This window comes from Oryctolagus cuniculus, chromosome 15 (assembly GCF_051225735.1).
Source record: "Oryctolagus cuniculus isolate XC-2025 breed Fujian yellow rabbit chromosome 15, ASM5122573v1, whole genome shotgun sequence".
In the NCBI taxonomy this organism is placed as follows: domain Eukaryota; kingdom Metazoa; phylum Chordata; class Mammalia; order Lagomorpha; family Leporidae; genus Oryctolagus; species Oryctolagus cuniculus.
In genome coordinates this window covers 28,000,913-28,016,077 of record NC_142881.1, presented here as the reverse complement: position 1 = coordinate 28,016,077, position 15,165 = coordinate 28,000,913, and the positions used below count along the sequence as shown (strand labels likewise).

The 15,165-nt window shown below is 61.2% G+C and overlaps 1 protein-coding gene across 2 annotated transcripts; it reads right to left on the bottom strand.

Annotated features, from left to right (window-relative positions):
• Positions 1 to 8,155: 8,155 nt before the first annotated feature.
• FGF8 (fibroblast growth factor 8) lies at positions 8,156 to 13,745 on the bottom strand. Of its 2 annotated transcripts, XM_089313745.1 has the most exons (6): positions 13,517 to 13,745; positions 13,391 to 13,427; positions 12,763 to 12,849; positions 12,361 to 12,541; positions 9,416 to 9,522; positions 8,156 to 8,586 (listed from the first exon to the last, which is right to left on the bottom strand). In XM_089313745.1, the coding sequence occupies exons 1-6, from the start codon at positions 13,546 to 13,548 to the stop codon at positions 8,296 to 8,298; spliced, it is 735 nt and encodes a 244-aa protein (XP_089169871.1). In that variant the 5' UTR covers positions 13,549 to 13,745; the 3' UTR covers positions 8,156 to 8,295. The 2 variants fall into 2 exon arrangements, with proteins under 2 accessions (XP_089169871.1, XP_089169872.1); XM_089313746.1 differs by lacking the exons at positions 12,763 to 12,849; positions 13,517 to 13,745 and having other exon boundaries at positions 13,391 to 13,421.
• Positions 13,746 to 15,165: the final 1,420 nt, after the last annotated feature.

Sequence of the window (15,165 nt, the reverse complement as noted above, 5' to 3'; positions counted from 1 at the left end):
AGGGTTTCTTGGAGAGACTTGGCAGGACTTGGTGGCGTTTGTCAAATTGAAATGGTGCTATGTCGGAGGCCGGGATGGAGGAGCCCCTAGAGGGGGGGGTTCTAGAAGCTGGGGCTCCAGGAGCTGTAGAGGGGGCGTCTGGACCTTGGCTGTGGCCCTGGCTCCTTCTACCCCTGAAAGTCACTGCCGGGTCCCCAGGCAGGAGTCTCAGGCCCTGGGGGCCAGTGGCTGCTGGAGCCTGGCTACCCTACCAGTCCCAGGCCCTAGGCCCGGGAACTTTCAAGTCCTCTGGGCTCAAAGGAGAGGGAGCCTGCAACCCTAACAGAGTTCTGTTCAGGCTTCTCCATGCTGAGAGCAGAGCCCAGGCCCAGCCCCTTGTTCTGAGCACCTCCACCCCAGCCTTCCCCCCCCCCCCCCATCTGATTCTTCGTGATGGTGCCTGGCCATACCCTCACAAGCCCATGCTAGGGAACACACCCGGCCAAAGCGCCGCCCTGGTCTCCTTCCCCCACAGGCCCCCCCCACCACACAGCCCAGGCAGGAAGGGGGAAGGCAGGCTCCCAAACCCACCCAAGGGCTCCAGAGTTTCCCTGTGGCTGACAGAGGGGCTGAGGGAGGGAGCTAGACCACAGGACGGAGCTCAAGCCTGCCTCAGCTTCTGCCAGCTAGTGGGAGGGGCTTGCCTTAGGGACTGGCTCTGGGGCCGGCTCTGGGGCCTGCCCAGATGGACAGGGTCCATCTTCCTTCTTTAAAAAAAAAAAAAAAAAAAAAAAAAAAAAAAAAAAAAAAGATTGATTGGGCCTGTGTTGTGGCATAGCAGACTAAGCCACTGCCTGCAATGCTAGCATCCTATATAGGCATCAGTTGGAGTTCTGGCTACTCTGTCGCTCCCCCTCTTCGTGGAGGAACGACACTAAGCCCTGCCTAGGCTTCATATCCGAGTCACGGCACCACCATGTCGCTCCCCCTCTTCGTGGAGGAACGACACAGGACCCTGCGCTGTTCTTTTGTCTGCTCGGCCCTCCCCGGGTTTGCTGCTGGTTCTTCCCGGGTTGGCTACTGTCCCTTCCACCTCCGTGGAAGGGCGGTTCCCCCTGCCACATTCCCCACTTCCGCAGGGGAGCGGCACACTGCCTGCCGGCTCTCTGGGGGGCTGCACAGGTGTTCCCCTTAGATGTTCCTGGTGCATGCTGTCTCTCTCCTCCTTTATAGTCCTCCTCCGCCAATCCTAACTCGGCTGCCCACACGCCGAGTACACTGCTCTCCTCCAACCAGGAGCAAGTCCTACAGTTTATTGGCTGAACTGGAGGCAGCTGTGTAGAAGCTGTTTTCTTCTCTCCCAGCGCCATATTGTGGGAGAGCAGATGCATAGAATAAGTCTTAATTCCAGTAACTTAGTCTAGTCCGAGTTGCTCCCCACACTACTCCATTTCTGATCCAGCTCCCTGCTGATGGGCCCAGGTGCCCACATGGCAGACCTAGAAGAAGTTCCTGGCTCCTGGCTTTGGCCTGGCCCAGCCCTGGCTGTTGTGGCCATTTGGGGAGTAAACCAGGAGATGGAGGAACTCTCTCTGTCTCTCCCTAACTCTGCCTCCCCAATAAACAAATAAATCTTTAAAAATAAAAAAGGATTTGTTTGTTTGTTGGAAAGGCAGAATGACAGAGAGCGGGGGAGAGAGAGAGAGAGAGATCTTCCACCTGCTGGTTCACTCCCCAAATGATCAGAGTGGCCGGGACTGGGCCAGGACAAAGCCAGGAGTCAAGAACTCCATCTGGGTCTCCCATGTGTGTGGCAGGGCCCAAGTCCTCAGGCCATCCTCTGCTGCTTTCCCAGGCACATTAGCAGAGAGATACGTTAGAAGCAGAGAAGCTGAGACTCGAACCAGCGCTCACATGCGGGTGATGGCAACACAGGCGGCAGCTTAACCTGCTGTGCCACAATGCTGGTCCCAACGTCTTACTTCCTGAGGGTCAGCAAGAGATCCAGACAGGGAAAGGGGGCAACCAAAGGAGCCTCACTGGCACAACTCTCCCCAGGAACACAGGACTTGGGGCTCTCCCTGGGTTCCCACCCACCCCCCGTCCCTCTGCTCTGCCCAAACTGGGTAACTCCCCTGCTTCTCTCCTTTGAAGTCCCTGGTTGCTATGGAAACCCAGTGGCCGTGAAGACAGTAGCATCTGGGGAGGTTCCGAGACATCCGTGCCGACAGCCTCCCACTAGATGGCCACTTGTCCAGGTTCTAGAGACATTTATTGCAGCCTGAGAAAACGGCAGTGAGCCTGTTCCAGCCAGCCCTGGGCCTTCCTCGTAAGAGCGCGCATGTCTGGCTGGGCTGGGTGAGGCCACCCAAGCCAGGGCCATCTCAGTCTCCCTGTCCTGCAGCATTTCCCAGTGCCGACTCCAGGCCTGCACACGGAGGACGCTCGCCGCTTCGCCTGTGCTCGGCAGTCCCGGGTTGCTCTTGTTTCCTCAACTGACTGTTCAGCATTGACTGGACAGCGACAATGTGCCAGGCCCCGGGTGCTCATCCAGGAGTGAGACTCCCAGAGCTCCTGCTCTCCGGGGAGGTGGCAGTAGGCAGACCAGAAGCAAGTAAATAACTACACAGCCAGGAAAATGTCAGGTAGGGATGAGTGTAATATAGAAAATGAGGCCTCATGGGAGGGCAGAGAGATCCAGAACACGCAGGTGGCCATGCAGGGATCTGGGAAGGCTTCCCAAGCAGAGAGAACTACACGTGCAAAGGGCTTGGGGCGCACGCAGGCAGATCTGAGCCTGGTGTGTCCGAGAAGTTGGAAAGAGGGGCGCCAGAGCACAACAGGGAGCGGGAGCGAGCACGGGCAGGGAGGCTGGATAGGCCAGGGCAGAGCAGGAGGGGACAGCGACCCGCAGTGCCTGGGAAGGAGCTGGAGCTGGAGCCTCGGCAACATGGGAGCAACACAATCAAATGTGCGCCTTGAGAGTTTTGACAGAACCAGCGGTGGGAGGACAAGAGAAGCAGGAGAGCAGGTGGGGAAGGGGTCTTTGCCACAAGCCGGACAAGAACGATGCTGGCTTAGAGCGGGGCGGTAGCTGTAGATCAATAGGCCAGGAGATGGGCTGGGCTGAGAGGTTCCGGAAGTAAAGCCAGCCACACCTGCTGCCGAGAGGCGGGGGTGAGGCAGACAGAAGACTCCAGAGGCTCCCAGGTTCAATCATCCCTGGTTTTTGACCTCTTGGCCCTGGGGTGTGCGGGGAGCAGGAGGCAGGGAGGCAAAGGATGACAGCAAACCCTCTCCCAAGCCCCACCTAAAGCTTCAGACTAGCCATTTTTAAAAACGTCTCAGGCTGGGGTGGCTGTGGTGGCACGGCAGATTAAGCCACTGCTTATGACACCGGCCTTTTATGATAAGTCAGAGCGCTGATTCAAGTTCTGGCTGCTCCACTTTGGATCCAGCTTCCTGCTAATACACCCGGGAAGGCAACGGATGGTGGCCCAAAGTAATGAGTCCCTGCCACCTATGTGGGAGACCCATATGGAGTTCCTGGCTCCTGACTTCAGCCTGGCCCAGTGCTGGCTGTCGTAGGCATTTGGGGAGTGAACCAGCAGATGAAAGATCTCTGTCCCGCTCCCACTCTTGTTCTTCCTTTCACATAAATATTAAAAAACAAAAACTTCCGGCTTGGGAATTGCTCGCTCTCCTGTGTCAGACACAACACTCCCCCATTCATTCCCCAGGCCCCTACCTCATGAGCCACACCTGCTCCATCTTCTTTGCCGGTTCCTCTACACAACAACCTCCAGGTGTTTGGAATGTGCCTAGGCTCAGGCTTGGATCTCTTCTCTCAGTCTCTGCACACCCAGGGAATGCACACGCTCCCCAGCTGAGACCTACGCGCTGAACCTGCCCGGGAGTCCGGCCTCACATCCAACTCCCACTCAACATCTCTTGACTATTTATTTACTCAGCTCCAACTTCATCTCCTGCTTTTCCCTCAAAGTTTGCTCCTGCTAGAAGTTTCTCCACTGGGGTAAATTGTACCTCCACCTGTTCAATTGCTCAAGCCTTGGAAATTCCAGCTCCTTTCTTTCTCGTCCAGCTACATTTAATCCACCCACCAATCCCATTACGTCTACTTGCAAAAGACATCCAAAATTGCTGTCGCTTCTCACCACCTCCATCCATTCCTATCTCTCACCTCGATTACGGCAGTGACTTCATAGCTGGTCTCTCTTTCCCCACTACTGTCTATTCTCAACAAAGCAGCCAAAGCCATCTTGTTAAAACTTGGTTCAGTGGCCAGCACTGTGGTGCAGCTGGTAAAGCCATGCCTACAATGTCAACATCCCAAATGAGCACCTGTTTGAGTCCCAGCTGCTCCACCTCCAATCCAGCTCCCTGCTAATGCACCTGGGAAAGCAGCAGAGGATGATCCAAGTATCTGGGTCCCTGCAACCCACATGGGAGACCTGCATGGAGTTCTGGGCTTCTGGCTTCCGGCTGGGGCCATTGGGGGAGTGAACCAGCAGATGGAAAATCTCTCTGTCACTCTGCCCTTGCCCACCACCCCAGAGGTCCTTTGGGCCTCCCCCCACCCCCCGCCAGCTCCTGTCCTTCACCCCATCCCACCTCTGGCTGCGCTCACCCCAGGCCCTCCATCCACTTTGCCCCAGCCTTTCTGGCCTCCTCCCTCTCCCCTCCCACAATCCGCCTTCGCACTTCCTGTTTCCTCTACCTGGATTGCTCCACCCCCAGCTGTCGGATTGCATAATTTCCATCAGGTGGCTGCTCAAACGTTCCCTTCTGAGTGAGGCCTTCCTTGGTCACCCTATTTAAAGCCACTACCTGCCTGTGCAGCCATTCCCTCCTCAGCCCTGTTTCGGAGGCGGTGTCCTGCGTGCGAGTCCTCCCCGCCCCTCCATACACGTGAATAGGAGCTCCACAGCGCTTCTTGCTCTGTCCGCTCTACTCAGAACAGGCTCTGGCACATAATAGGTACTCAGTAAAGACTTATGGAATAAATGAATGGGAGTAGGGAAGGGCCTACAGTCCTGGAGTGGCAGCCTGGATCCAGGGGCGGGGGCCCTCCTAGCTTTGTCACCAGTTACGTGACTCCTGGGCTGCATGTCAGTTGTCCGCAGGGGGCGGAGCACTCCTAAGGCCTTGGCAGTGGCGGCATTCCGGGGTGATGTCTGCTCAGCGCCGCACCTGTTTCCACCCGGCTGTGGGTAGAAGACAGCGGTGGGCAGCACCCAGTGCTGGGGGCAGGGAGAGCAGAGAGCCCCCATTCTCTCTAGACCTGGTGACGTCTTCGCTCCCTTTGAAATGAGAGGCAGGTTTCTGGGAGTCCTGGCTGAGGGAGCAGTGGGGGAGAGCGGTCCAGCCCTCATGCTGAGCAGGGAGAAGTTGAGGCCTGGGGCGTGGGTCCTGCCAGGGTGCCCTGGGGAGTACTACAAGAGGAGTGTGATGCAGAGGGCCTCCCACACCAATCCCCTGGGGCCCGCACGCAGGGTGTAGGGTGCTGAGGCCCCTCGGGACCAGCACCAACTCCAGGGCAGGGTGGCAGGCCTTTTGGCTGAGAGGAGCCGCGGCCTCCACCCTCTCCTGGGCCTTGCAACAGCTCCCTGCTTGTTGTCCCTGAAATAAATGGGCTGAGCATATTGGGCCGGCAATAAGCCCTTGAAATCAGTTGTTATCACAGTTAACAACCAGTTTGGCTTCAGTTCAGGCTGTTAACTATCAAACCACTAAGTGCCGGTAATGATTGATTCTTGGCCAGTTGCAGCTTGAGCGGGCTGTAAAACCCCATTAGCGAGGGCTCTGGGGGCAGGAACCCAAAGATAAACAAGTTGGTGGGTGCCCTGGCCCGGCCCTGGCCCACTGCTCCCGGTTCAGCTTCCCCGGGTCCCAGGCCTGGGGTCCTGCTAAGAAGCAACCCCTTCCCAAGCCTCACAGCCTGGAGGACCAGGTGCTACCCTCCAAGCCACCTCCACCACAGCCTCTTCCCCGCCGCAGCCCCATCTCTCCTCCCCGTCGGGCAGGTCTGACTCTCTGGACGACGCCCAGCACAGTTCCGTCCCCACCACCCCAAGGGCTCAGGCGTCCCCGGCCTGGGATGTGAGAATTAGCTTTGGCCTAGCCAGTGAGCAGCCTTGGCCCAGCCTGGCCCCACTTTGGGGCTGGGATCACAGGCGGGAGAGCCTAGCATTCCACCACCACCCCCCAGACTCCCTCCTACCCTGTGGCTTCCCCCAGGAATTGCTCTCTCAAACAAATGAATGTGGGTAATTACTGGGCTGGGGGCTGGACAGGCGACCGTGCAGATGAAAGCGTTTCCTGGACGGTCTCTTCATTTGCATGGCATCAGAAGCTGCTCAGAAGGTGTGACTTTTCCCACAGTGAGACCCCAGCTCCTTGCACAATAAAGCCAGGCTGCTCACCCAGAATTAATTAAAGGGGGAGGGGAGCAGAGGAGCAGGCACCAAGAGCCCGGGAGCCTGAGCGAGGTGTCTCGAGCCCTCCCCACACCCCCGGGGGTCTCTGTGCCAGGGGAGACCTGCTCTACCCAGGGCCCCTCATCCCCCACAGAGACCACAGCAGGTGGCATAAGCAGACCTCGTGGTGTCCCCAGCCCCTCGCCTCTTCCCACCGGGACCTGAGACTCCTGATCCACGTGGACAGGCTGAGTCTGGGACTGGGGGCTGCAGCCCTGGGAGGCCCCCATGGTGGGGACTTGGGCTTCTGTCCCACCCCAAGGGGATGCCAAGTGAAGTGCCAAAGGATGGAGGCCTAGAGGGAAGAGATTTCTGGAACAGCTCAGTAACTGGCCCCGCAGAAGGCAGCCCATGCAGTCCGATGGGATTGTGAAGACTGGGCCAGCGCCGGGCTTAGGGAGACCTGCCTCTGGGCTGGGCCCCCCCCCACGCTGTGATGCCAATCTCACTGGTCCACCCACGGCCACAGCCCCCACCCACCAGGGGCCAGTCCTGCCCATGCCTCCACCAGCTCCACCACGCCCTGCGTCCTCCCTCGCAGCCTGGCCCTTTTGACATGTGACCTGCTGCTTCCCCCCTCTGACTGGCTTAGCTTCCACTGTGACCCATGAGTTTCCGTTCTGGTCCTGTCCCATGCCCACCTCCCCTCCTAGAAGCCCTTGGAGGTTGGCAGCCCCTCTTGGACCGGAGGCCCCCTCCCCACGTTCTCCTGCCGCACCTGAGCTCAGCACCTGCTGCCTACAGCTCTGTTCTCAGATCCCCCGAAGTTAATAGCTTGTTCCACGTCACGATTGTCAGCACCTGCACCCTGGCACCTGCCCCCAGCGCAGCCCCACCTTGGACCCTGGCAGCTGCTCTTTTCTTTCCGTTTCTGGAGTCCAATTCTTAGGGAGAGGAACCAGTTCTGGAATCTCCAGCCTGTCTCCTACACAGACCCGGCGCACAGATGGAGACTAATTTTTAAAGTCTTAGTCCATGTGTGTACTCCAGTCCATGCTGTTCACCCTCTCTGGTTCCCGGGTGGCCCGGAGACAGTGTTAGCAATGACTCTCGTTGTGAGCCCCAGGTCCATGCGGGAGAGTTCCTGGGACCTGCCATGAGCCTGCTGCCCCTCTCCCTGCTTCTGTCTCCATGGGGAGACCCCGTAAGTGACAGTGATGGGGATGGCTGGCAGGCACGGGGCCTGAGGCTGGACAGCCACTGCACCAGTCAGAGCTGGGACTTTATCTGATGCATCAGAGCCACCCACCAGCTCAGGCAGGACAAGGTATAGGGGCCGGGGGCTCGCCCTGGCAGCAGTCATCCTCCAACATGCGTTTTTAATATGCAAGTGAAGTATTTCAATCATGGAATAGCAACTACCCTGCACTGACACCACCCTTGAAAGAGCCAACCCACATCACAACCTTCTCCTCCCTGCCCCCACCTGGCAGCCCCACCAGCTTGCCCTCCAGGTGCCCGCCCCAGGACCCCCTCTGTTACACCAGAACAAGCCCCCCACCCCCAGCGGGCCCCTGCAGGGATCCCAGGTCTAGGCCACTAACGGTTTTTTCTGAATGTAAGGAAGACAGACACCACACCCAAGTGGAATACAAAAATAGAGCCTCTCTTTTGTTAAAAAAAAAAAAAAAAAAAAAAAAAAAAAAAAAAAAAACAGCAGAAAAAAAAAACCCAACAGCAAACAATATGAACAACTAGAACCCGGGGCTCCTCCAGCTCCCCCCCAGCCTCCTGCGGCGCTGCGCACATCTTGCGGGAGTCTCTGGTGTGTGCGAGGGGGGTGACAGCTGTCCATCCCGCGGGGCGGGGAGGGCTGCGCCTATCGGGGCTCAGGGGCCCAAGTCCTCTGGCTGCCGCGCAGGCTGCGTGTGAAGGGCGGGTAGTTGAGGAACTCGAAGCGCAGGCTCTGCTCCGTGGTGTGGTGGCCGCGGGGCAGCCGCTTCATGAAGTGGACTTCGCGCTGGTGCTGGCGCGTCTTGGAGCCCTTGCGCGGCCGGCCCTTGCGGGTGAAGGCCATGTACCAGCCCTCGTACTTGGCGTTCTGCAGCGCCGTGTAGTTGTTCTCCAGCACAATCTCCGTGAAGACGCAATCCTTGCCTTTGCCGTTGCTCTGCAGGTAGGGGGGCCAGACACGGCGTTATGGAGCCCCACCACCACCACCACCACCACCACCACCACCGGAGGCAGAGGGCCAGCGGCCCAGACAGCAGGTGGGCACCCCAGCAGATGGCGAGGTGGGCAGGAGCCGCGGCCCCACCCCCTGCCCGGGCACCCGCTCTCTAATCCCTGCTCACAACCCGGAGCCCACCCGCCAGCTTCCTGTGCTCCTGGGCAGCAGCGACACATGGTTGTCTACGGAGGGGCCGGGCCCCAGCTCGGAGAGGCAGAGACAGGGCCCGGAGCCTGCCCGCTCTGGCCTCCTGCCCGCCAGTCTGGCTGGAGCTGCTCGCACCGTTTCCCCACCTGCCCCCAGCCCCGGGGCAGCCACCCTATGGGGGAGGGGAGGCCTGTGTGCGAGTCCCGAGCCCCTGAAGCCCAAGAAGCCGGGGAGCCCGAGGCTGGAGGAGCCGTGACTAATGGGGCCATTTCAGAGCTCGGCCGCGGGGCTGGGCCTGCGGCTTACTGAACATTCCAAATGCTGGTACCATGTAATTGGACATAATAGCAAAGCAATTTGGCGATTTGTTAAAAAGATATATGGAATTTACCACCTCCCCCCCACCCACCCGCCCCTTCCCTGCCTCCCCTCTTTCTCCTTGGCGGTCATGGCTTTCGTCTCCCGGGCAATGTCCTCCTCCCTCGCCACCCCTCCACCACGTTCGGGTCACCCCAAGCTGGCTCCGCATCCCTCTGCCCACCTTGTTGAGATCAGAGCACCAGACGGCCCTGGAGGGGCTCTGCCAGCCCAGCCCACACCCCTCGCCCCAGGGGCCCCTCACCTTGGCAATCAGCTTCCCCTTCTTGTTCATACAGATGTAAAGACCCGTCTCGGCTCCTCGGACCCGAACCCGGCTCCCAAAGGTATCTGTCTCCACAATGAGCTTTGCTGGGGGAGAGGTGGGGGAAGGGGATGGTTACCCGGAGGTCCCTGACCCCAGCTGCTCCACACCCACCCCCGACCCCAGCTAGCCCAAGGATGTACCAAATCCCCGAGGGCCAGGTACCCAAAACGTGAGCCCCAACCCCAGCCCAGCTGCTAATGTGCTGTGCAGCCCTGGGCCTCAGGCCTCCCACGTAGGTTTAGAGAGGGGATTGGACAGGATCATGGTTTATGGAGAGGATTCCACAGAGGGGTCTGGGGCCATCCCACAGAGGGGCTGAAACTCCATTCCTTCCACTCTGAGCCACCCAGCGATGACTTTCAAGTCGATGCTCTGCGTAAAATCGAATTTGACTGGAGCTCCACAGCCGACCGAAGGGTCTCCGAGGCTCCTTCCACCTCAGCCTATTACGTCGTGCAGGTGCCTCACGGATCACCGCAAACATCCGGGTGCAGAGGGACCTCGGCCCTGCGGCCAAGGTCAAAGCATACTGCCCTGTTCCTGCCACCTTGGGTTCCAACTCTCTGCGTCGGCCCCCACCCCCACCCCGGCCACCTCTCAGCAGCCTTGAAGGTGACAGGGATGGGGACCGCTCTCCCTAAACTCACAGCCCAAAGCCGGCTGCTCTTCCGGAAACTCGGAACCTGAGCCCAGCTAGGAGCATCCTGCCTCTCCCTGAGGCTTCCCAGTCACCACGGCCCCGGCCCCGGTCAACAGCCCAATCCTCTCTGCTCTTTCAACCTCCACCTGGCAGTGCTCCTCACCCCGGGGACAAAACACCTTCTGTGGGGGAGCAAGGGAGAAAATCAGGGGTGCCTGTTTGGGATGGGACAGAAGGGACTGGGTCTCCTGCCCTCTCTCCAGCAGACCCCAGCCTTTTGTCTCCTTGAGAGAGACAGGCCTGTGCTGACACATGGCACCCTCTCTGTCCCTGAAGGCAGTGGCGGGGAGTGGGGTGCACCCAGGTCAGTAGGGCAGTGCTCTCCGGCCAGCCCATCCTCCCTCCCCGTTCACACAGGCACAGAGTGGGGACCCAGTGGCCCTAAGTCAGCGGGGGAGATGGAGACACGGGTGTCACCTCCCACCCACTCCTGCCCAGCTCCTCTTGAGCCCTGCCAGCCCTGGGGTCCTCTCCTGGTCTGCTTCCCACAGCGGCTGCCTGCAAGGGAAGGGAGAAGTGAGAGGACCCCAGTCTGCACTGTGGCCAAACGGGGCAGAGAGGGACGGAGTGGGGGCTTCCGTTCTGTCCTGGCACCTGCCCGCTGTGCGCTCCAGACTCGCCCTGTCCTGGCCGCACACCCACGGCCTGCAGCTCCTACTCTGGCCCTGCAGCAGGGACCAGGGAACTGGGCGGCCTCCTCTAGGTCTAAGGCAGAGGCGGGCATCAGATCGCTGTTGTGGGGAGACAAACCCCACCGCCAGCTCGGCCTCTCTTCCCTCGCCAGCATCCGAGGATGCTGGGCCATTTGCTCCGATGGAGCAAACCCTGAAGGAGCCGGGCACTCGTTCCCTTTCCTTGGAAGCCGAGAAGGGCAGCAAGCAGCCAATTTGGAGGGACAAAGGGACGGCAGGCCGGCGCTGCCAGCCCAGCGGGGGAGCCCGGCCACCGGGCAGGCTGCCCCCACCCCCACCCCACCCCGGAGAGCCCCTACTCCGCTTCCCCGATGGGTCTGGGGAGCTGGGGCTGCAGTTTACGGCGGCTTTCCCAACCGGGCTTTTGGAAAGCTTAACATTTTCAAACCTATTCTTCCACCCCAGTGACAGATTTATCCCAGGAAAATTATGTCTCCTCCTGCAGCTTTGAAGGGAAGTCAGCTACGTCGATGCAGAAAAAATGCAGCGAGACATACTCGATCCCCCAAACTGGCTCGCGAAGAGGAGAAAGTATTCAGGAAATGTTAAAAAAGGTGAAAGTAAGAAGAGTTTTAATCGCTCTGCCAGACGCGGGGGTCTCTCCAGAGATTCATAGAGAACAATCTTGAACCTCTTTTTTAACATTTACAGACTCACAACTCCTTTCAAACTCCACATCTGAAAAAAGACTCGCTCTTTTTCTGTTTTATATCATTCTTCATTTTTCTTCTTAGCTCTTAAAATGCCTCACCTTTTTATTACATTTTAATAGAGTCTTCCCCTCTCCTTTCATGCTTGTTTAACTTGGTCATTATTTAAAGGTTTTTAAACGCACAATAATCGCTCTCTAAAAACAACACCAGCCGCCCAGAGGGCTCGCTTTGCATCCAGGACTCTGGAAATTGGCCCCGTTTCCAGGCAGGAATATTGAATGTTTTAGAAATCAATCAGTCCTGGGCCCCGAGGCCGGCAGGAGCTCCCAGCACTCACCACCCCGCGGGGAGCTGGTGGTCCTGCCCAAGCCGACTGCCTGGGTTCCCCGCACTGGAGCAGCCGGCCCCTTGTGTAGGGGACCCTTCCCCAAGCTGCCCGGGGTGGGGGCACTTCTTTCCCTTCTCGTACCCGCTCCCCTTTGGTGGGCCCTGGCCACATATCCTCTTTCAAGAGCTTCCCTCAAACCTGGGCCCCCTCCCCAGGAGCCCCCTGACTCCACCTGCAGCTGGGGAGAGGTAGATGGAGGGGGGAGGTGCAAAGGGAGCCAGCCTCCTGGATTTCTTCATCGCTGGGCAGCGAAGGGGGCACCTGCGGGCCGAGTTCTACCCAGGCCCCTGTCCCTGCCCTCTGTTCTTCCGCAGCTGACCCTACACACACACACACACACACACACACACACACACCTTGCTGCCTCAACTCCTTGCCTTGTGCGCGGGGCCTCCCGCCAGCCCAGCGCGCCCCTGTTCCTGGAGCTGTGGCCCCACGGGGCACCTTACCGAACGGGTCGCCGTCCTCTGCCATGGCGTTGATGCGCTTGTTGGCCAGGACCTGCACGTGTTTCCCGCTGGTGCGGCTGTACAGCTGGTAGGTCCGGATGAGGCGGCGGCTGAGCTGATCCGTCACCAGGCTCTGCTCCCTCACATGCTGTGTAAAATTAGGTGAGGACTGAACAGTTACCTTTAGGAAATTGAAAAATACACAACACGCCATTATAATGCTACTCCGCCCAGGGGCCCGAGTGGCCCCGTGGCCCTGCACCCCCCTCCACTGCACCAGGCAGCCAGCAGGGGCGGGGTGCCCCCCCGACGAGCCGGCTCGGGCCACCATCCCCCACCCGGGAAGCCAGGCAGCCCCGGCACAGCGCGGACGAGCCCGGGGTGGGGAGAATCCGGACCCACCTGTTGGGCAGCACCCTGGGGCTCCTGGGCAGCTCGCAGCAGGGAAGTGAGCGCCCTGCCCAGCGCAGGCCCCCCGCCCGGGCCTTCCTGGAGGAGCAGGGCGCTTTTCAGTAGGGAGGCAGCGCTACCTGACCCGTGACATTTATAAAGACAGATTTACAGAGCAAATGTCGAGAGCGCGCAGGGCTGGGCACACGGTCGTTCGGTCAGACCGGCCACAAGCGCGCCCAGAGGGTCGCGGAGAGGGCCCTCGCTTCAGCCACCTGAACTGCCCCCCCGACGGCGAACGCGCCCTGGCCCCAGCTGGCCCCGTCCCCAGCGGCCAGGTGTGGCTGCTCCTAGGTTCCCCTCCACTCCTCCCGCAACCCGGCTAGGGCGCGTCGGAGACAGCGCTGGACTCCGACTCCCCAGGTTCCAGCCTGGCCACGCACTCGCTGTGTGACCTTAGTCAGCGCGCGACCTCTCTGTTCTCAGCTCCCTCCACGGGCTAGTGCGGGGCTGGATTTCTAAGGGTTCCTCCAGCCCTGCCGTGCTGGTCTCGGGGTCGGCCCTCGCGCCCCTGCCCGTCAGTGCCACCCCGGGTCCCCGCCGGCGCGCCCGGCCGCCGTCTCTGCGCGGTGCTGCTCACCTGGGCTTGGAGGCAGAGAACCAGCAAGTGCAACAGCCTGTGGGAGACAAAAGCGGGCGGGAGAGCGCGGTGAGCGCAGGGCGCGGCGGGCGCGGGCCGGCGGGGCGCGGGGGCGGCGGTACTCACAGGCAGCTCAGCGCCGAGCGGGGGCTGCCCATGGCGCGCGGCCCGGGAGCACCGGGACCCCGGCGGGAGCACCGAGACCCCGGCGGGAGCGCGGCGTCCAGCGGGCGGCCGCGGACGGCGAGCGGAGGGCGCAGAGGCCGAGGGCGGCTCCGGTGCGGGAGCCCAGCGGCGGTCCCGACGCGGCGCCGCGGGGCCCGTGGAGTGTCGTGCTCGGCGCGCCGCGCGGAGTCGCTCTGCGCCGCTGCCGGAGCCGGTGGCCGCTGGCTGCTCAGGAGCCGGAGCGGGCGGGAGGGTAACGGGCCGGCGGGGTGGGTGGGTAGGTGGGGAGGGAGGGGGAGGGGTGGGCGGGGGGCGCCGCACCGGGCGCGAGGGGGGAGCGCGGGCGGGCGGCCGGAGCCCGCAGCCCCCGGCTGGGAGCTGGGGCCGGGTCGCAGCCCCAGGCGGGGGCGGGGCGGCCCGGGGCGGGGCGGCCGATGAGTCTGGGATTGGGGGGGTCTGGGTTAGGGGAGGGGTCTGGGGACCCGCGGGAGGGGCGGGGGCGACCGGCGTGGGCGCCTCCCCCTGTGCCCGGCCAGTCCCCTCGCGCGCGCTCTTGGGGCCCAGAACGCGCGAGGTTTGGGGGCGCATCGGGCCGCCTGCTGGATGTGGCCCAAGACCCTCAGCAAGGGTGTCGTGGCCCCCCGGTACGCTTGAGTCTGATGGATCCAGATCCCCGCCGTGGGGCCAGGTCAGCTGATGCCACTGCTCCCGAGTCACCTACTGTGTGCTCCCACCGGGCCTGCCCCTGGAAGCAGCAGCTGAGAGTGAGGGAACTGCCACGCGCACGTTTCTGCTGTGCCTTGGGGACCCGGGCCGGCCGGTCTCACCTGGCTCGCTGTCTCCATGGAGGCCCTGGGAGCAAGAAATGCCGCCCCTTTCCCCACCCCGTTGTCACCATCACCTGCCCCTGTCCTCCCCCATGCCACCTCCATAGGAGCCTGAAGCTTGAGAGGAGCCAGGAGCCACCTATGTGGAGGGAGGGGCCCAGAGGCCCCTGGCAGGACCCCCAGCCACTGCCCCCCCAGCCTCTCTGCCGAGTGTTCTCCCAGCAGCGGGGGTGAGGGAGGATTGCATGGGGGGCCTCCCAGCACCTTCCCCCTCGGAGCCCCATTGCTTTCATTACCAGTTTTCACAGACCCTTGTGTACCAGGCCCCTGTCAGCTGGAGGGGAACAAGCTGGGGGCTTGTGCAAGCCCTTCCTAGCCCCTCACCGCATGGCTCCCTGTCCCCAGCTTCCGGCTTCTGTGGGAGCAGCTAGGGTGGGCAGAGGTGACCCAACAGGTACTTCTGAGGAGCAGGTGGAACGGGATGCTCTACTCAGCTGTGCCTCCACCCACAATTCCCCACTGCCCGTGGACGGCCCTCTGTGTCACTGGGCGTAAAGGCTGGGGGCAGGGGGAGAGGGTGTCTCAGGGAGCCCTTGTCCGGCAGCAGAGCCAGCACCTTCGAGCTGCCCCGTCCCTGAGCCACACGCCCGACCCTAAATGCAAACACTCAGCAAGGCACACCAGGGAACACTGTCAGAGGGCTTGTGTAGCGCCCTTGCCCCTCCTCAGAGCCCACCTGCCACCTGCCCCAGGAGTCTGCTCACTGTCCGCACGGACCTCCAG